Source organism: Ursus americanus, chromosome 3 (assembly GCF_024610735.1).
Source record: "Ursus americanus isolate L20-20 chromosome 3, mUrsAme1.1.p, whole genome shotgun sequence".
Taxonomy (NCBI): domain Eukaryota; kingdom Metazoa; phylum Chordata; class Mammalia; order Carnivora; family Ursidae; genus Ursus; species Ursus americanus.
Window position 1 is genome coordinate 15,982,471 of NC_142129.1, and position 22,406 is coordinate 16,004,876.

A 22,406-nucleotide genomic window follows, 5' to 3' on the forward strand; every position below is an offset into this window, starting at 1 on the left:
TTTTGGATTTGGCATGTGGCCTGTGACAACTACAAGAATGTTTGGGACTCATTAGTGAAGGCAGTTGTGTAAATGTCTCAGTTTAATCCTGTCAGTGAGAAAGAAATGACTCTTTTCCTGGTGAGTCAGCATTTCTCAAGCCATTCCATTCTATTGAATAAATTAACCTAAGTCCTGAAGTACCTCATCCTAGAGGTCACAGCAGAGGTAAGAGAATGGACTTCAATATGTTGGACCTTTTCTTTCTCCACCCGCCATGATGGATTTAAAACAATGGAGTATTTTTCAGAAACTTGCCGTTTTTGCTAATGCATATATTTTAGAAAGACTACTTTTAAAAGAAAGAATTCTATCACACCTGAATGTAACCTCTGATTGGGTTGACAGGTATGGTTCTGCAAGTTATCCCTGCACAGCTCCGAGGGCATTCTTCCAATAGGCTGCAGTGTTCGTGGTGCCTCCCTGCTATGGTGCGGCGTGGAACTCCCCAGCCTGAATTTCCCTTCCTCCAAAGGATAAATGTAGATAATTAGGCGTCACCACGAACGCACAGTTAAAAGGAGCAAAAGCAAAATGGTGTGGTCACTCAAACCTTTCGGAGAAATTTTAGTTTAAGAAAAACCACCTCTAGATGCCTTTTATTTTATTTTTGAAAAGTGTTCATTACCTGGTATTATAGGCGTAATAGAAGCTGAAATTGAGATGAGCACTCTGCCGTGGCCAGAAGTGGAAAGGCGTAATTAACGTTAACTATTTATATGGCTTTAGGAATTTAAAACTGAAAAATTAATTTTCGAGCAAGTTAGCGGGAAATTTTTTATAAACCAGTCATTAAAATGACGCTGGTGTTACCAATTATGCGTCAAAGATCACTTGAGATAATTCCCAGCTGACTTGATAACAAGGCGCAGTATGGGAAGAGAGAATGATCCAGTATTTAGTTAGTATTATGTATCCAAATCTATGTCTGAATTTTATAGGAAGCAAAATATGTCATTTGGTGAAATTGAAGGATTAGTTGTAATAATTAAGGATAGAATGTTATTCCTAAATTTATAGCAAGCACATGATAAAGCAGAACTTTTAAATTATAGGTTTGGATGAAATGGGGAACAAAAGACCTGCATTGGCCCCTGTAACAACCGGCATAACAATGTGATAATTACAAGCTACACTTTAGCCCTCACGCCCTCACGTGCAATTTACTGAATAGATTAACAAGGAGCAACAAAGAAAGGGACTAACCTTTATAAAGGCCTATTTTGTGCCACATACTGTGTTAGATCCATAAGTATTACTGAGTCATTTAATTCTCATTATCCCCCTGGAAAGTAGATATTGCCCTCCTATTTAATATGCTGGATTTCTGCAGGATTATAAATGCTTACGATCACCGAATGAGAACACCCAAGTCATTCCTGATTCAAATACCATGCTATTTCTGCCGTCCTAGAATGACTCCCAGATACAGCATAGTAGGTGCACAAACTTCGGAATATTTTAAGGAAAAGCAGTCGTGATAGCTAATGAAGGAACTGTAACTATCAGCAACAAGCACTGCCCAACTGAGCCCATGTTATTTGCTGCGGCTGATAATGACCTAAAATGGGGCACCCCGCTCAGTTTTAAAGCTCTTTTGATGCTGCTTAATGAAATGATCCTTCTTTCAGTTCTTCTTTGCTCAATTCGCTGTTAAGAAATGACCCCCAGAACTGCTTTGTGTTTTCCATGATGATCAGTTCTACAAATGCCAATTATAAATTACTTAAAACATTCCAAAAATGTTCATGTGAGAGCTGTTTGACTTAGAGACACAGAAATTGAAACAAAGTCAAAGTAAGTCAAAGTAAGCTGTGACTAGGAAAGTCACATGTGTATATCCTAAATAATGAGGAACCTGTGAGTCTTTCGCTTCGGTGAAGAGAAATTATTTCAGTAAAATCACACTTAGCTCCTACGGTCTATCTTCATATTATGCAAAGATAAAAGTAATCTTCTCAATGAAGTAAAAATTAATGTTAAGCGACATGGACTGACAAATAACTTCCCTACATGGATTTCTCTATTGAATGATGGTAAAACCAGTAGATACTGTTCAGTAAGCACTTAATTGCATGCCAACCACTGTGACGTGCTCCTCAAACGTGATTGCATTTAATCCTTGCAACAAGCCTGTGAACTAGGCATTCTTCTCTCCACATTCAAAAGAAGGAAGTTGGGCTTACTGAAATCGAAGAACTTGGCCAGAGTTACAGGGTTGGACAAAAGCCTCCTCTGGACATTCAGCCTGTATATCAGTGGCCAAAGCCTGTGATTGTAACTACTACTTCATGCTATTTATAATTATGTGGTATTTTAGATAAAAGGATTTATTTTTATTTTTTAAGTGAGCAGCAAATATTTGGAGATCTCTTCCTATTGTCTTTTTAATTTTTTTTTCTTACAGGGAACCAAAGTCCTACAGATGTTCATGTGGTACCTGAATCCACGGCAGGTGTTCGATCTTTCTCAGGAAGGGCCCAAAGATGCGTAAGTCTGGAGATAACCCACGTGGTCCATGCTGGTTTAGGCAAGTGAGAAGGACTTCGGCTGTGAAGTCAAGCTCATTATTAAATTACCTTGTGAAATATTTTCTAATCATCCCTCATTGACTTTCTCAACTGTAGTCACCTCCCTTAAATCTTCACCTGATGTTTCTCCTCCTACTCTTCCGGCCAATTCCCTTCCAAACTGGCTACGAAGTTGTTAACTCAGGGCACACTGCCAGTGTGTTTGCTGCTCATGTGCGTGCAAATGTAGATTATTTACAAGTCTGCATTGAGAAAGGGTTTGTCATTTTTCTACTTATGCATGTACAACTTGGGAGATGTACATTAGTGAGAACGTAAGTATATATTTGGAGAGTGGCCATATTTATTTATGAATATGTTCGTGTATTTGGATGAGAGGCTTGTGTGTGCACCTGTGTCCATTTGAGACAGATAAATGGATTATGCGTATGGATTCCACACCGGAATGGAAGATGTTTTACTTCCTGCTCAATCCGTTTATCTGAACTTCTCAGAAGGTTCATTCTGTTTTCGTTAGAAGTGCGGAAGATAGTTTAGATGTAGGTGACATATATCCTGTATCTTCCCTTTGGTGGTGGTAGTCCTGAACGCGGTGGGAAAGAGCAGGACTATTTCTGCTACTGTCTGATTCCCTTTTTAAAGCCCATGTTTTTAGATAATTTGGATGTCATTGGATAAACATTAGAACTTAAGGGATACTAATTATTTTTAAATAAGTAACAGTATCAGAGGCAAAGTAACTTGTTCAGATAATTTCTAGAGAAATAATATTCCTGTATGAAATGGATAAGTCGTATATTTGAAGCATTCGGGAGAACGTTATACATAAAAATTAATTTCTGCTATTCTTTAAATCTATGAACTTCTTCACCACTAGAGGTCGCTACAAAACTTCTATTTTTTTTTTTCTTTCTGTATTTGAACGGACTAAGGCAAATCTGCTACCCTAGCTTTTGCCCTTTTAGATGCTTTTCTTAAAATCGTATCACTTTGGTTAGACTTTAGGCAGAGCCTTCATAGCTCATCCTAAAGAATGTGGCCAGATAGGAGATGTTTCCAGAAAAAAATACTTGATTTAGAAGATGATGTTTTTTGGAACAGAGGCACTGACAGCTTCACTTAAGGAAATGTTTTAGCAGGGGTGTTATAATTGTGTTTTCTCGAGAGCCAACATGAAAAATGATGTAATTTTAAGCAGACAAATTTTAAATAAAGAAAAATCAGTAAATCTTCCCTCTTTGGGCTGAGGAGTATAAATTTGGTTCGAGTGTTAGTGAATGAGCGGAGAGAGAGCTAGAATTGTAGGTATGGTGGTAACGCTGTGGGCATCCTCCCACCACCCTGTCTCTCGAAAAAGGTTTGCTGGGATTAAGAGAGGAAAGTATAAATCTGCAAAGCAAATCCAGGAAAAGCTGACAGATAAGGAGGAGACATGTAATGACTACTGACTACCGATTAATGAGGATTTCCTTTGAGAAAGGAGGAAGGGGTATGATGGGAAAAGAAAAGGAAGTCAAAACTAATTAGGAAAAGCATGTGAGTTGATGCATTAATAGGGATAAATAGTTTTATTCTGGGAAATAAAACTCTGGGACATCTTGAAATCCCATTCCAATGTTGGCCATTTAAAAATGATTTTTGCTACCAACCTCTGATCCAGTTGTTGGGGTCCATCCCCTCGTGATGACTTGGTAACTAGTTTTGATGACATCATTAACCTCATGATCATACATTTTCTCCAGTGGGCATCCCCTCCTCTTTTTTTGCCCTGTGTTTTCTCTCTGCCGTGGCCACTGATGTGCTCTTTTGTTTACTTCATGTTGTTTTTCCCCTATAGGCTTGAGTTGTATAGAAAAGTACCAAATCTGCGAATTCTGGCCTGTGGCGGGGATGGAACGGTAGGTCCTTGAAATAGAATCAAGCTCCCTCCTTATTTCTTCCATCTTTCTTTTGTTTTCCTTATGACAATTCTCCTTATTCATTCCCACCTCAGCTCTTTCCAGTCCCCTAAGACCTAGGTCTCTGTCATGCAAATCATAGCCCATAAAGGGTTAGAAGGGATGTGGTTATTGACCTCATGGATTCATACTTGGTCTTCCTAAATTATGTTCTACTCCCTCAGCTATACTATCCCCCTTCCTGTTCTACAATGTAAGAATGTGGTCAGGTCATTAGAATGAAAGTTATAGATGACTAAATTCTTTAAAAAAAAAAAAAAAGAACAACTTATTTCCCTTAGTTCTTAATAATTAGTCACAATCAATAAGGAGAAGTATATGGGCAAAATTATTGCATTTGTTCTTTTATGAGTGGAGATAAAACTTAAACTACTGACATTGGTTTGCCTTAAAGATCATTTTTTTTCTATTTATTTTATTTTATTTTTTAAATATTTTTTATTATATTATGTTAGTCACCATACAGTACATCCCTGGTTTTTGATGTAAAGTTCGATGATTCATTAGTTGCGTATAACACCCAGTGCACCATGCAATACGTGCCCTCCTTACTACCCATCACCAGCCTATCCCATTCCCCCACCCCCCTCCCCTCTGTAGCCCTCAGTTTGTTTCTCAGAGTCCATAGTCTCTCATGCCTTAAAGATCATTGATTGGTCTCCTTTGTATTCATTTTTGAAGAAAAGATGGAATTGGGCTGAACTTTAGTATTATGGGTACATTTTCCTTTATTTGTCTCTCTGTGTCTCCATTTGCCCTCTACTTATGTTGGTATATTTAGCAAAGGCAAAGAATTGAGAAACATGACATTTAGACTCTGCTGCCTGGTGTCTTTTTCTTCGGTATTTAGAGTCTGCTCTCATAGGATCTAGAATATTATTATGAACTATCTTTGGCTTTTCTCTAATCTCCCTAATTAGAATGTTTAATTCTCAAAGGTAGCAGCAAAATCTTTTAACTGTCTCTCATAGCACTTAATGCAGCATTGGATACACATTATATACCAATAAATGCAACTGGAAAAAAAATAGAACAGTGTTTCCACTGGTCCCTTAAGTTACTCCCTGAAGATGAAAACATTTTTTAGTTGGGAAAATTTAGTGTTTACGTTTGTCAAGATTCACAATACACATTATTAGCTTATAAGATTCATTATAAAATCTTATAGCTGAGAAGCTGAACCTGTCTCACTTTATTTAACCAGTGTTTTCCAAAACTGTTTGACCATGGAATGTTTTCTGTTACAATACCAATTAAAGTTCAATGAGTTGTAGTGTTGTAGGAGATAGGCTGAGGGATGGGCTGGTTTGAAATTTTCACAACATTTTTTAGTAGAATTATATCCAAACAAATCCTCTGGGGATATATATGTATTTAATATATAGTATGTATGTATGTGTGTGTGTGTGTGTGTGTCTGTGTGTATACACACACACATATATGTATATTTGTGTGTATATATAAATATATTAAATATGTATTAGTATATTTATTATGTTTAACATAATACTCAGACACAGTGTTCTTCTTAGCTCAGCTGTCCCCAGATTAATTATCTTAAAATATAAACTTATTGTGATCTTTACCATAGTTCTTTTCCTTATTTTAGAATCTCCTTATCTTTCTATATGACTTCAGTATTTGCTCCCATCTTTCCTCCTTCTCTAAATCTCAGTGACAGCAGCAGAGAAGTTGAGATTATGCCTGCTGTCCTGAATTCATAGTTTTTACTCTTTCTCAACCGAAGTGACCATGACCTCAAACCCACGTCCACTTCCCATTCCATCTCCACATCTTGGGCTTCACCACTGATTGAGTGCTGCCCCTTCCAGATTTCTCCCTTCACCCCGGAGCCTCCTGGCAGCTTGCTCTCACTTCTCCTTTCTTCTTCCTTTCCTCTACTCAGTGGGTATGTGTAGGATGCACGTTCTAGGGTACATGGTTTTGAGGCATTCTCTGCAATTACAGAAGTATTTGAAAACCCAGGGTTTTAAAGCCTGAAGGCCAAAGAGAAGACAGCGGAGTCTGGAGGCTTGTGACACGGCTGCAATTAGGGAGTCCGGGCCAAGGTTCCAGAGGAAAATGAAAAGATTGAAGTAGAATGGACCACTCACAGTCTATTCTGTCAAGAAAAAACCAAAAACAAAATACAAAGGCGTTTCAAGAAGGAGGCAGTGGTTATATCCTGAAGGAGAGACTGGAGAATTATCATTGATTTTGGAGATTAGGAGGTAACTAGTGGTTTTCAAGAAAACCATCTCAATAGCGTGTCTGGGACAAGACCCAGAATGACAAGCAAGGGAGACTTGGTAAATTGCTAATGAATCCTAAAGACCAGACCCAATTACAGTGTTGGATATCTGTGAATGCGCCCTGGTGTCATTAATAACACCTTTTTGGCATGAAGACTACCTAGTTCTCCTACTTAGCCTGTCTTTTCTAGCCTCCTTTCTTTAAATATACCATAATTAATAGGTACTCCGCAAGGCTAGATATTACTCTTCTTTTATGTTCTAGGTGGTTTTTTCTCTTAGGGACCGTATCTATGTTCCTGGCTTCAGTTTTCATACCCTTCCACATAACTCACAAACGCACTAGACACTTATACTCAGGTCCCTTGCCACAGGCATGCCCCAAAGGAAAGGAGTAGGTTTACCCGAGGGTTGGTGCATAATTTTGTTCTAATTATTTTTTCATTGGTAATCTTTGTAGTTTAATCACTCAGAATCAAGACTTGGCTTATCTTGTACCTTATATAAAACCAGGTTTTATTTTATTTTATTTTATTTTATTTTATTTTATTTTATTTTATTTTATTTTACTTTACTTGGTTAAAATGGATGTTTTGTGAAAGAGACCTGGAGTTGATGCAATGTTTTTCTAGGTAAGTGATTGATATTTTTAATCTGATTAGTTTAAAATAAGAAACTTTTAATTTTGAGTAGGGGCAGAGTTTCTATAAAGGCGAGGCTTCCTGATGGATTTATGAAGAAAGCTTGCTGGCTTGAGGCAAGTGAAGAGTAATTCCTGAGAGTGTCAGGTATACATTTGACATAAGGCATTCAGCCTTTACCTGTGAGCACATCGATCACCATAGGAGCTGTCAGAATTCTGACAGTAGAGTGACAAGGTCCCAGGGAGAATCAGGAATGGGATTTTTTTTGTTGTTTTGTTTTGACTGATTAGGAGGAGGATATATTAACCCTTAACTGCATTAGTTTATGCAGGAAGTATTATTTCACGTGCAGTGTCTTGGGCTTCGTTGCTAGTTTTGTGTCACTCCGCTTCCTCGCACTTTTAAATTCCCCATCTCCCAGCACTGCACTTGTCGGCAGAAGAGCTGGTTGGCTGCCTTTGTTTCTGTGCCTTTCAGCGGGTTTCTTACCCTCCTTTGAGACCTTCTAAGTCTGCAAAGGGATACATTTGCCCCTAAGGGTCTTCATAGTTGCAACATTATAATAGTATAGACCATTGCTATTCAAGAGAACTACCATACAAACCACACTTCTAAGTTTTCTAGAAGTCACAAAATCAGAAGCAGGTGAAATTAATTTTATGATACATTTTATTGAACCTGATATATTCAAAAGATAATCATTTCAACATATGATCGTAGAAAAACCACTAATGAGATAGTTTGTGTTCAGTGTGTGCTGTCTTCAAAATCCAGCATCTGTTTTTACTTCCAGCACCTGCAGTTTGCATTAAACACAGTCCAGTGCTCAGTCGCCACCTGTGGCCAGTGGATGCTGCAGTGGACAGTGCAGGTGTGGTCTCTTTGTAACTGGTTAGCACAGTCCTAAGGTGGTCACATAGTTGTGGCTATTGGATGGGCTTGTCTCACCCGTGATCTCCAGGCTGAAAGAAAACTCCCCCAATTCAAGAATGATCTCAGACCTTCATGTTGATAAACTAGTTCCTTTTCGGTCATGTGGCAAATGTACATTCTTTCCCTTCCTTGGCCACATCTCTACCTGCCCAGCTCCCCATAGCTGTCACTCTGCTTAAATATTGAAGGGCATGTGAACCAAGACCCCAGAGGTACATACATCCTCCCCCCCCGATGGCTTCTCACGGTGTAATGTGATGCCTACCTCTCTGGCTCCTGACCTTGATAACTGGGCTGGACCCGCCTGTCTGCCTTTAGCCATATTAATGTCTTTCCAAAGGCCTGGAGTTAAACTATTTGGCCACCCACTTCATGCTCATTTCTTGAACACTTGGCTTCCCTAGATGAGGATGCACCCCAAACAGTAGGGACCCCCGTGCCCTGGCTTATTACAGCCACCGCCAGGAAGAAAGTGGTATTTCCCTTTAACTGAGGGTGGCAAGCACATCATTCCAAGCCCCTTTCCTCCCAAAGCCTCAGCTTATCTCTCTCTTTTTCCACCCCCTCATCTCTCTCACCTTCTATCTTGATTTCTTTAGGACTGACTTTAAACATTTCTTTTAACACACAGTGACTTATAAACTATGAAATATAAACATAAATTAAAATATCAAAAGGAAGAATCATAGTGTACGCGTTCGAAAGGGACACCCAGGCATTAAATGCTATCTTGATCTTTCGGTTCAGAAAAGTTGGCCTTGTTTCCTTTTGATTTCTCAATATGCCCATCCTTCACTCTTTGCCAGCATATGAGGTAATGCAACATGTACCCCCTCTGTTCAGAGAAAGTATCAATTCACGGTTCTTCCCAGCCCTCAGCCACCTCCCATGTTAGTACATCGCAGAATGAACATACTGCTCAGAACATTGAGCCATAGCTAAGGTGCCGCCTGGACAGGTGGGGGCAGCACCGACCAGCAGCGGGCAGTGCTCACTGCAGGGCTGCTCTGCTGAGGGACAAAGCCCAGGACCCTGGCCTTTTAGATCGGGCAGCCCTGCTCCACCTAACACAAGGGCAGGAAAGAACGTTGCAAACTGGGAAATGATGTCACCCAGTCTGGATCGTTTTTTTTCAGTTGTAGAAAATATGCCGAGGGCTGTGTTTTGCAATTAATGACATTTAACTGAAGGAGTGCTGGATGGTGGAGACGATTTGGGTAAATGTGAAAGCCTAGCAAACACAATCCCCACCACGAACCTGAAGCCAGGCTTCCAGAAGGAACAGGTTCCTGGTAAGGGAGGGAGAGGCCCTCCTTCAGCCTTGGGCCTGAAGATCTTTTATATAGTTTTACTTTTATAAGGACGAATATAGATTATTACTCAAGATCTTTTATGTCTCCTGCTATTGTAGGTGTATTTGTTTACATTCTCTTCTCTCTCTCTCTCTCTCTCTCTCTGTAGCACTTTTCTGTTTCAGTGCAGCTTGGCTTTTCTGTTGTGGGTAATCTCTGGAAGACTTGTGATTGATGGCAGCCAAACGTGGCATTCATTTGTGACCCTGAGGTTCAGCTTTTAAGTGGAGAGACAGGAAGAGGGCGTTTTGCTTCTGGACCTTCCTAGAGGAAGTGAAGAGGAAGAAAAATAAAGCTTAATCATAGCAACTAATGCTAGTTAAGCATTTCCTGTTGTGAGGCACATGCTAAGTAATGTCCACACGTCATTTAACTGATACCATAACCCTAAGAGTCTTGGGAACTTGGAGAGATGGAGTGGCTTACCTAACTTGCCCTGCCAGCGTGGGATGAGCTCCGTTTCTCCCTTCAGACCTACATTCTGTTGCCTTCTGAGGAAGCTGGTGTTGGGTCCTGTAGCTCTTGGATGAGAAAAACTATTAAAGGACTGTGCAAAGCAAAGATAGAGACCCAGCTCTGCTAACACTGATGGCACTTGAGAGAATTTCATGACACATCTTGGCTCTGAAAAGCAGGCGACATCTGATATCTCAAGGGTTATGTAATGATGGAATACTAAACCTATCTGATTGTATTGGGGGAGAAATGGAATATTTGGCCATTGGAAGAAGAAGGTAGAATGTATTTATGCAGTTCTTAAATCAATTGCTTAAGAGGGGAAGACCCTTTCATTCAAATCAGTTACGCATTTTCCTTTTCTGCTTAGGCCAAGTGTGGGAGAAAGAGAGAGAGGGTGAGAAGTCCAAATGTCCTGGGGGTTCCCTCCTTTCTGAGGAGCCACAGCACAGGATCACATGGATTCTTGGCCCCTTTCTTTGAGAAAACAGGAACTTCATTCAGAAAGTCTGAATCAAGGCTATTACACCAATTAAATAATTATTGGAAGATACCCCATCAATCCATGGGAGTTACACGACACTCATTTCAGTCATTGGAAAAGTATGTTTATTTCGTGTTCTGTGGACTAATCCCCTAACCTTCCCATCCATCTTGGTATTAGTGTTCTTCCTATTATTTGGAATTTTTCTTTGCAGGCTTCTCTTCACAGGAAGTTATTTTGTTGTGTTTTGTCTTTCCCTTTTCTTTGTCTCCCTCCTTTCACTATTCCTTCCTAGTCGTTTGCATGGTTTCCAGGACTCTGAGACTCAAGCGGGTTTTCTGTAGGTGACTCAGGCATCCACCCTGGGATGTCCCATGTTGGAGGTCTGTCAGTGAGCCAGTGGGAAGGTGGGCCCACCAAGAGGATTTCTCCCTCCAGCTTCAATGGTCTCCACTGTCTTTGGGCTATGGCCTCGGGCAGGGGTCCTTCACGCTCTTTTCCAGCTTCTCTCCTACTGGCCAAGAGGGGGCCTCATTCATACATGGCCTCCTGCCAGGGGGGGTGACCTCTTACTCCCTATTATCAGACAGAAGCTGAATTCCTGGCTTCATCGGCTTGCCATTTTGTGTTTGGGTTGCTTCTGGTCCCTGAAGATTTATTTTTCCTGTCATTGTGCCTAGAGTGCTGTGGGTATTGGAAATGTGAACACATGACATTATCTTTACCAGGAAAAGAGAGACCTGTTTCACCTGAGCATAAGAAAAAAATGTCTAATTTAAATGTGAAAGAAAGTAGACTGACTTGTGAGTACAACTTGTAAGGGGGTGTGTGAGTGTTCACCTTTTGGAGATGTTCTAAAGAGACCGCCTTCTTTGCAGGGGGTGTTGGATTCGATTTCCACTGAGTTCCATTGCATCTCTGAGCATCTCTGGGTCTACTCAGGGCTGTTTTCATCTGTAGTCTGCAATCCCTGATTGCTGGGATTTCTGAGTTTTCCTGTCTTGTCGTAGTTTATTAGAGGGAACTGCTTCTGCTGTGTGTGGTTTGTGCCTTTAGCCTCACAGACACAGTAGCTAGCAGGGGCTTCAGAACTATTTAGCATCTGACCTACACTTCAACAGCAAGCTTTGTTAATACCGTCTGTAAAAGAACTGAGAACATGTGCGGTCAGAATCTAAGGAGTCATCTAGGAGTGACTTGCCCAGTTTGAGAGGATGGAGGGACTTCTGGATACTTCTTTAGATCTGGATTTTTAGTTCATCATATTGGGCGAACATGGTAGTATGCCTTTCTAGAAGGTAAACACAATTTTAGGCTTCCTGAGGGACAGGCAAGTTTTACATCCTGGGAAGAAATACTGTGGTGGAGAAACAAAGGAATCTCTAGAAGATGGAATCAAGAGACCCGATGTGATTCTGACGCTGACACTCCTAATTATTTAGTCTTGAGCAAATTACATCACTTCTTTGCACCACAGTTAATAATTCTACAAATTAACTGAATTTGATAGAGCAGTTCCTGAGGTTTCTCCAGGACTCCGAAGATTCCAAAAGTACATGCCACTGTCTCCAGCATGGTCAGGCCATATCCAGAATGGGATTTAGGTCTTTATTTAAAGGCTCCCTGCACCAGAGCAGCTAAGAGGTTAGCTTGGTGTTTGGCATACCTGATATTGGAAACCAGCTGTACTGCATAAAACATAGGATATTAAGGAAGCCATTGAATCTTCCAAGTTTTGGCTTCCTTATCTATAAAGTGGAGATGAGAATTATTCCTACCTTACAGAATTGTTTTGAACTTTAATAATAAAATTACAGAACTTTGTTCAGGGATCAGCACCTAGAAAGCAATGGTGTGTCCCTCTCTTTGTTCATTGTAAGCTCCTTGAGAGCAGCCATCTACCTTACTTATCTTAGCCCAGCTCATTCATCTTATTTCAGTTGCTTAATTCTGTGTCTTATATGTAGTAGTGTTCAATAAATGTACTGTTAAAGTACATTTAAAAAAAAGATTTTAAATAGGACTCATACAAATATGGAATAAATGATGTCAAATTTATTTAGCTCTTTAATGAAGGAAACAGCAAGACCATAAAGTTGATTTATTGGAGAAGTAAAGGAAAAGGATTATGTAGTTTATACAAAAATAATTTTTCTATATTTGAGACACAACTGTTTTATGGCCTTATGGGGGAATAAAACCAAACCTTTAACATAATCTTCTGTTGTCGACATTTGTAGCCCACAGGGCAGAAATCTTCCCGTTAACCTACAGTCATAAAGTTCCTAGGCCTGGAAAACACTACTTTAGTATGACATTGTGAGGATATGCAAGTTTCTTTTTGCTATTTCCAAGGTTGGGGTAATTATTCTAAACAGTTATAAGACCAAACCTAAAGTATTATTTATCTTGGAAAAAGATTAAATGGGAATATGATTCTAGTATATAAATACCTATTTTCTGCCTAAACTTATAATAAGTACTAGGACCATCCATAATTATGTTTTCATAATGTTTCATTAAGAAGAATATAGGGATATTTAGGAAAATGCTACTAATTTCTATGATGATGCTTTGGAGGGTAACCATTTAATGAGTGCTTACATGGACCATATCAAGGGCTTTATATACATTTTAGTTTAATCCGTAAACAATCTTGTGAGGTAGGTATTATCTCCATTTTGAAAATCAGGTAAATAAATCTCAGTGAGTTTAAATAATTTAATCACGATTATGTAGCCAATATGAGCCAGAACTGAAATTCAGTCTGATTCTGAGTCTTGTATTGTCTCCAGTGCCTATGTTATAAACCTCCCTAAAATTTTAAACTGTTCTAAATTTTAAGGTCGATCTCAAGTTAAACATACAGATGAGTGGGTCTAATTTTGCTTATATGACAGCATGTACAAAATGGTCCTTCTAATAAGAGACTTGCCATTTTGAAACCTTTTAGATAAGTGGTCTGTTTCCTGGCCACCAGATTAAAATATATATGTTTTAAAGGAAAATCAAACCATTTCATTTGCTTTTTAAAGCTTTCTTCTCAGGTTGTCTTTGTCACTTACCTGTCTTTCTTATATCTCTTCTGGCCCCCGAAATGTCTGTAGGTGGGCTGGATCCTTTCTATTCTGGATGAACTGCAGCTGAGCCCTCAGCCTCCTGTTGGGGTCCTTCCTTTGGGGACTGGGAACGACCTGGCTCGGACTCTCAACTGGGGAGGGGTAAGAACTGCCCTCAGGAGCTGCCCATGCCATCTGGCAGGGGGGACCTCGAATCCATGGGTGTTCTAACGGAAGGGGAATATGCTACTGTTGTCCAAGGAGTAAGTTAGAATTGAGAATCAGGGTGCCCACACATCACGATTTTATCTGGGACCTTCTTCAGTTTAAACTTATAATCATCTAGAGAAGAAAGCGTGGTATAACAATGGGGGTTAGTACATAGGCTGGGGCTTCTTGAGGTATCCATTGAAGGACAGTTGGGTGGGTTGGCCTTCATCGGAGAGTTACGGCTTTTTTGGAGCATTTTGTTTTTCTGGTTGGTGTCATCATGGCTTTGTTGTACAGGTAGCCAGCTGTCCTTTCCACCAGACAGCCAACTTTAGGCAAGCTCAGTGGAAAACGTTTACCTGTCACTAACCAGCCATTTTGTTAAATTTTTTTACAGTGTTAAGATAGTAAGAAAGCACAGTTTGCCAACATAAGCAGCTCCCCCAGCTTTTTATCTACTCATAGGAGATATTGGGCTGGGCTCCATGAAAATTATCTTCAGATATTAGCAGATATTAATTTGACCTTTGTGTGAATTAACCTCCCGTGGGTGATAATTATCTTTGGATATTAGTAGATATTCATTCAGTATTGGGTGAATTAACCTCCTACAGGTGTTTTTAGTTTTTCAAGTGGGCATAGTAGAAATGATAATACATTAGTTGCTTCATGTAAATATGTTTATCACCGTTAACTCCTCTGATCCACACCAGTGACTTGACCATCCTTAATAATCATGCTGCCAATAACACATGCTCAAGAAGTAAGTGGTTGCTTAATAGGGCTGTGCCTCAGACAGACTCGCCTTAGGTCATGGAAGAGACAGTGTCCCACTACAAGGTTAGAAAGAGGTGAATGAGGTGGAAGGTTAATAGAAAAAGTTGTCTATCATATGCCACCTTGATTCTTTTCCTCTTCTTCCATACACACCTGTTCTACCTTCTCTCGAATTCCTCTCGTAGGAGGCCTGGGGAGTCCTGTTTTCATTTTGTCAGAAGTGACCATCCAGCGCGGGCTTGAAATGCCTGCCAGTGACTATTGGTTCTTGGTGTTGGCAAAAATTACTCCATAACTCAAACCAGTTAGAGCAATATTTTTATGCACATTACCTGTGACTATCTTAGGTTCTAAGTACTTCAAGGAAACTGGTTTACTTTCCCAGCCTTAATGGTTGCAAAATAAACAGAGAGCTATAGCAGAAGGGCTCTTGTGTGCATGAAATGCCTTTGGTTATCCTCTTCACTGCTCTAGGCGGCAATGGGTATATTCTTTGATTCCTTAGGGCTACACTGATGAACCTGTTTCTAAGATCCTTTGCCAAGTAGAAGATGGGACAATTGTACAGCTAGATCGCTGGAACCTGCATGTGGAAAGAAACCCAGACTTGCCTCCAGAAGAACTTGAAGATGGCGTCTGTAAGGTGAGAGACTTCTTTCTGCTACAGAAGGGAAGCCTGGAGCATGTGCCCAAGCCACAGAAAATACACTCCTGGCTGGAGAATCATATGCTGATTCCTCCCTTTGAGATCACAGGCTGATGTTTGAGTTTATGGCTACTAGGCTTACGAGTACAACACTACTCTGTGATTCTGCCCCACAGACGTCTAAAGACTGAGATTTCCTACCTGCTTCCAGAGCTCAGGGAACTGTTCTGTCCTCAGCTTCCACACCGGAAAGAATGTATTCATTTTCTAATCTTCCAAGCATTGCAAACTCATCACCTGTGAGAAGGTGGAAAATATTAATGTTCTGAAGCAGTGAGCATATGGTCTTTCGATGGAAAGATAACCTCCTGAGATTTGTAGTCTCCTGCTAAATATCTCCTATGTGTAGGAAGTGTAACTAAGTCGGTTTTATCACTTGGTTGGGACTTGAAGATGCCTGAATAAATATTTTGACTTAGTATTTTGCCTTCAGTGATTGAGCTTTCATTTCTACCCAAGACAAACCAAGAGACACAATTGTACAGATGTTAGTGCAGAGCCTCAGCAGAACATTTGGTTCTAAATTCTGGCCTCAGTTTCAAATAGATCTGACAGGTTGCCAAGTAGCCACTTCTGGCATATTACTTTCCACTTTTCTTCTTGGATCGTGTATTCAAAGTTTTGCATGCATAAGAACCTCCAGGTGCATCGGTTAAAAATGCAGATTCAGGGGTCTAGTCCCCATTAATTCTGATTAAGTAAATTCAGGGTTAAGTCCCTGGATCTGTACTTCAAATGGCATCCCTGCTTTATTAGATTATGCCATTGACTGAGCCAACATTGTCATGGGTATTTCCACTTAAAAATAAATTTCAAACCAAACCAAAACCTAGTTATTCATTAGCACCATGATCCTGACCAATTAACGATAAACACTCAAGTTTATTATTTGGCTAAAATAGGGTAAAATATGTTTTATCTTGTCTTCACATTCTTCCCCCTAACCCATGATCCAGAAATTATAAGGTTTCTATTAGATATCATGGCTGCTTAGTAGATTTGCATTCATAATGTCACAATGTTGTTTGAAACTACAGATATCGTCTTGGGATATGATACTTCTTTCTGATGTGTTCAACCTACAGAAACTGGGTGGAATATAGCCAGAGTGAAAAGAATTATGCCATATGGAAATTTTAAGGTCCTTTCCCCACCAAACTTAGAATGCTTAGGCCCTCAGTAGAAATCTCTATTTAAATCTCCTCCCAACAGCTTAAGATAGGGAAAGACTCCTTGGTACAGCCAGGGAACATTAATCCAGATAATTAAAGGGCTTTGAAAAGTTGGATTTTTGAGGAGATGTGTAGGAAATTGGGGCAATTTTTCCTGGAAAATATGAATAAGGACTTAATAACATACTAAATTGGGATATTATTTAGGGGATGGTGACCAGATGTTCTCCTAAAGCTATCAGTGAATGCTAAGACATGGGTTAGAATTGTAGCCAAGAAAACATAAATGGTAGGGATGAACATATCTGTGCTTTTGGCAAGATCACCAACCCTTGCTGTCATTACTAAGGCTTGGTATTTTGTTTAAGTGCAGGAACTGGACATTCTCAAATACGAAGCCAGGAGAATGAGACATGATTTTGGCATTGTTCTGTGTTTAGTTTCTCCCCTGTTCTCCAGTCAGTTGTAAACATTTCTAAAGGGGCTGATTTGACCTCCAAATTTATGATAAGCTCTGACTCAGGGCGTTCATTCTTTATTTCCATTGGAGACCAAGGCCATCCATTTTCTTTCCTTTTGTATTAATATCTCTCTTTCTGTTACTCTCCCTCTCATTTCATATATCTCTTAATGGGACAAGGTCCTCACTCTAGTCAAACAAAATCTTGCTGATTAAGGGGCATATGAAACCCTGTAATAAACTTACTTTTGAAATCTTGAGGGTTAAACACTTACTTCTAACAGAAGAGAAGTGTATTTCTATCTGGAGGCTAAACCTGATAATTATCTGGAAACATTATCCAAGCTGAGATGAAATTGCTTCTCTATTTAGTTTAACATTCACCTTCTACTCTGAGTTGTAAAGGGAAAGTGGAAGAGCCACAGTTTCCTTTCTAGCATTTTCCATGTGCTTTTCTCATTGTTCTAACATTGAAGCCTTAAAAGCACATGCATTTTGCAGTTACGATGAAGGATTTTGGGTTACATAGTCCCCTCCTTTACTAAGCTTGTAGTGGTAACAGCCAGACACCCAGAGCACTTTAGGAAGGCTTGTGTGTGTACTCGCATCTGTGTCTGCATATTTCATGTCATATTAAAGATACAAGGTCTGATAGACTAAGTCAAAATCTGAATAATACTGACAAATATGTATCTACACATATATTTTTTTCCCTGTAGATCAGGCGTAGCTGAATGTTTCCCACTGCCTTATTGCTTATGACTTATGTCAAAAAAATATTTTAAAAAGTGGAAGGGTAAACATATTAAATATAAATCATTTGAAGTTGCAGTATTAATATGCTGGATGTGAAGTCTCAAAAAGTATATCCACTGACTGGCTTATACATGACCCTTCCATTCCAATTGACTTCCTACGTTTGCTTAGTGAGTCATTCTTTGTAACTATTGGACATATGCTTCCCTCAGCTTAATTGGGCTGTCTTATTAATGTCCACAAGAATAGTTCCCATTTAATAATTTGTATTTGCATCGCTTGTTTCCTATACCACTTAAAATTCTTGGGAGTGTTATTTGATTTGAGCTTTCACTAATGAATTAAAAAATCCCCTGTTCCTTCTATGCAAACACCTTCTACCTCGGGTTGTGACTTCACTCTTTCCCAGGGACGGCCCAGAGACACGTGTCTGGCGTTAGGCTTTATTTTACTCTTTCTGCCTGGTTACGCACCACTTCACCTCTACTTTGTTCATCATTGCAGCTTCCTCTGAATGTTTTCAATAATTACTTCAGCCTTGGATTTGATGCCCACGTCACACTGGAGTTCCATGAATCCAGAGGTGAGGACAACGTCCCATTTCCATCTCCCAGGGAGGAAGTTTCCAGCAGGTGTTTTGCATGTTCCCTTCTGTTTGCATATCACTTAAATATTGGCAGTGTGCATCAGTGTTGTTCATTTTAACTTTCCTGATGACCCTGGGAGCTAGACAAGATAGGAACTTGTTACAGATAGGACCCTGCGACCCAGTTGCTGAGGGTCTCAGAGATGTAAAGGACGACACCAGATGGATGTTCCAGGTCTCAGACTGCTAATTTTTAAGTTTGACTAGAAACTTTGAGGTTAGTGAACTACTAGGAAGTGATAAAGATTCTTTCATTCGAGTCATTAGGATACTCATAGCTTCTTGAACCACCAATTGTTAAAAGTCCAACACTCTGTAACCAGGGCCATCGAAATCTGGCAGCAAAAACATACACATCCTCCCTGTGTGCAGAAAAGAGACAACAGGCATCATAGAACAGTAGGGGAGCTGATTGGTGGTTTAGGTAGAAAGAATGGGTAGTGATTGAATTGGTGGTAGAGGTGCTGGGAATGCCCATCGGACAAGCTAGAGCGGTGAATGAGAGCCAGTGGTAATTTCAAGGGCTAAAAGAGATGGGGGCAAGATTAGGGAACAAAACCATTTTTGAAAGAGAAATAAGATTAAATAATGGCATGCAGTTAAAAACTTCACCAAAAAATTTCTTATGCCATTCCAAGCTGAGAAAGTTTAGGATTTGGGCTTATGTTTTGAAGCCCCAGTCTTCTGTGCTCACGCTTACTCACGTGGTATCTCTTCATCTCTCAAAATCTCTTATTAATGTACCTATGTACATCTGTGTCTTTGCCCGTATCTGTATCTGTACCTAGTCTCTTGTGAGTGTGTTAACATATAACCAAAATCATGCCAGGCAGTAGGTTAGTGAGTATGTTGTGAGATAAAAGGCATCCGTGAGAGGATTATTTTACTTCTTTTCCTTCAGATTCTTCAAGAGCATCAGTGGTTTTAACTCCTAGAATTTGAAATACAGAGACCTAAAAGATAGAATTCAAATGTTCAGATTCTAGTAATAGCACAGAGGAAATTCTGATAACACTCTTATGCACGAAAGGTCAAGAGTGGCATTGTAGGATTAAGGGTGTTAGAATACAAAATATAAGTGAAGTCCAAACCTGTAATTCTCTTACTGAGATCAGCAATTTTGGTAGGCTTTGCCTTCCTGCTTTCACGAGGCTTTTAGGGTCAAATGCTGTGTCAAATAAAAGCAATACTCAGCATAATACCCTCCGCCTCCAACCATGTTGATGTAAATGGTATGTTGGCTAATTGACTTTAAATTAAATAATACAATAAAATAAAATATAAAATAAAAACAATGCAGATCGAAGAGAAAGCCATAGTTTGACTTTTCTCTCTGAAAGGTTGGTTGATAACAGAACCACAAATATCAAATACCCAGAGGAACACCACTGCCCTCCCATCTCCCTGCCATAGACAGCTCTTGGAGATAGATATTCAGGGAGTCCTACTTCAGGGCCCACATTTATAGTCTGTTGGTCTCCCTGTATTTAAGGAGACTTAATTTGGGGAAGTAAATGGAGACTACTTTCCTCATATCTTAACCCATTTTCCCCCCTCATATTCTTCAGGAGACTCTGGCTCTGGCTTCCTAATAAAAATCCTTCAGTTTCTTAACAGTATTTATAACATAATTATCACCAATGCATGAATCTTCCAAAATAGACCTCCTGGCATGAAAAGAGGCCTAAATGAGTAAGTGGTAGACAATGAGCTCATTCAAGGGAGCCTAATATTTTGTCTAATTAATCTGACAATCTCCTAATGATACATTTCCCTGTACTGTGACGAAACTTCCATGTCTCGAGTGAAGGGAGCAGAGAGAGACATCAAGGGGGAAAGACCAGGCTTTAAAGAGAATTCTTAAAAGAAAGTGATTTTTTTTTTCAAAGCTGTGGGACTATTTCATTTGAGAAAGGAATATGCAAACTGTGGTGTGTATGTATATATACATAGTTTAATATATAGGTGATTATAAAACAATTGGTTGAAAGATGCAAATCATGAGTCTTTGAGTAGATTGTTGTTGAGGCTTAGTGTAAGTGCTTTCAAACAGTATGAAATAGAATTGCAGACATTTGCCCTGCAGGTAAACTAGAGCCCTTGAGGAAAACCAGCCACTGAAGAGCGAGCGGGTGAGGGAGAATTGATGTGGACTGAGACTAACAGCTGCAATATTCATGAAGACGGTGTAGAAATAAATACCTACAAAATGTTGGAAACAGGTTTGGTTGATATACCCATACCGAGGTGTGGACTTCTTAGTACCTGTTAATCTATTCACTTTGCATGAGTTAAAAATCATTAATTTATGATGAAACATATCATTACCCAAGCTAATTTTTTTTTTTTTTTTTTTTTTTTTTTACTATTTTCTGTTTCTTTGGATTTTCCCAAGTTTTTTACCTGGGTAATCAAGAAATCTCAAGCTCAGTTGCGAAAGGAAAAAAAAGATAGTATGGGTACATTTTCAATAGGGGCAGACTTACTTATTTCTTTTGGTATTAAGCGGCTATTCTCAAGCCAAGAATACTAATAGCTGAGACTTCAAGCTGTTCTCAAATGCAGACACTCACAGTTTGAGACATCATGACAGAACTTGTATCATTTGCCATGAAATACTTGGAGGGTGACTCAAAGCCTCATGAGAGCCATTATAAAAAAAATGAGCTTGGATAGAATAACCTATTAGGTATTAATAAAAGATGTGTGTGTGTGTGTGTGTGTGTGTGTGTGTGTGTGTGTGTGTACACACTTGGGATTTATGCTAATCTATCTACATGAAATGGGGAACAAATACAAATCTCACTAAGGCAGAATCTTTAAAAATGTAATTGCCGAAGCAATTTTTGGCATAGATGTGAAATAGCCCATTAAATAGAGGGGATAATTAAAGACATTTGAGATAGTTTATTGGTGGTATTACTGTGTAAATGCTTTTAGAATTGTCAATAGAAAATCAAGCAGGGAGCAAAGATAGTCTTAACATCTTGATTGACTTTGTATAAAAAGAATGCAAACATTTGAATAATCTGGGTTTCTATATTTGATCAGAAAGTAGGTTTAGTTCATTTGATTGGAAAATAGAGATGCTTTCTTATTAAAGTGGTTAAACCATGCATGGTTGCACTGTTGCTTGCATATTAGAAAGTGCAGTCTTCTGGAACAGGATTTGGAGACGTAACAGAATTGGCCATTTAATTTTCAACTGGAGTCTTGCCCAGAACTTTAATGATTATTGCATTATAACAGTGCTTGAGCAAGTACATCGAAAATATTCCCATCTATTAATGTATAGCCATGTTAACAATGATTATGGTTATCAGGTGGCGAAGTTAGGTCTCACTTTGCCGCCATATGAATTAGATTGTCATTTTTTTTGGACATGAAGAATATTAAGCACCTCAAACTTTTAGCCTGAGATTGGATGCTTAAATTTTACTGCCTCACTGAAATTACTTATTCAGAGGAGTTGAACCTTACACTACAAGGTCAGGGAAATACAATTCTGACTTTAGAGGAGGCGGTATTTAAATTTGATTTAAAATTTACTATTTTCACTGAATATACAGAGACATGCAGATCAGCATGTTTCCAAGGATTATGAATGTTTCATGATTCATGTGGAGAATGAACAGATTGCTTTAAAAAGACGTTTCAATGGCTCGTTAAATTTCATCATCACCGTCACTGCAAAGGACACACTACCAGTCTTATGTCTAGGTACTGAGACTCAAGCATGATTTGCCCTTGGGAAACTCTCACTGTCCAGGATTCTCTGTCTGTAACCTTCTTTTCCATTTTGAACCTCTGCGTGGCACCTACCCTTCATTCAAGATTCAGGTGTACCTTCCTCTGGAACACTTTTGATCATTCATTCCCTTTATGTATGACTCTCACTTCATCTGACATAGGCATTTTGTATGGCATATACAAAATGATGTTTCACTTTACTTTTCAAATCTATCTCCTCT

At 39.3% G+C, this 22,406-nt stretch overlaps 1 protein-coding gene across 2 annotated transcripts in view; it reads left to right on the forward strand.

Annotated features, from left to right (window-relative positions):
• The window catches only part of DGKI (diacylglycerol kinase iota), a 422,277-nt gene that overhangs the window by 223,142 nt on the left and 176,729 nt on the right, over window positions 1–22,406 (forward strand). For both annotated transcript variants that reach the window (XM_087860802.1, XM_045792572.2), the window contains 5 exons: window positions 2,447–2,529; window positions 4,408–4,468; window positions 13,757–13,870; window positions 15,201–15,338; window positions 18,294–18,372. In XM_087860802.1, coding sequence (XP_087716928.1) covers window positions 2,447–2,529; window positions 4,408–4,468; window positions 13,757–13,870; window positions 15,201–15,338; window positions 18,294–18,372 — 475 coding nt within the window. The remainder of the gene's footprint in view (window positions 1–2,446; window positions 2,530–4,407; window positions 4,469–13,756; window positions 13,871–15,200; window positions 15,339–18,293; window positions 18,373–22,406) is intronic.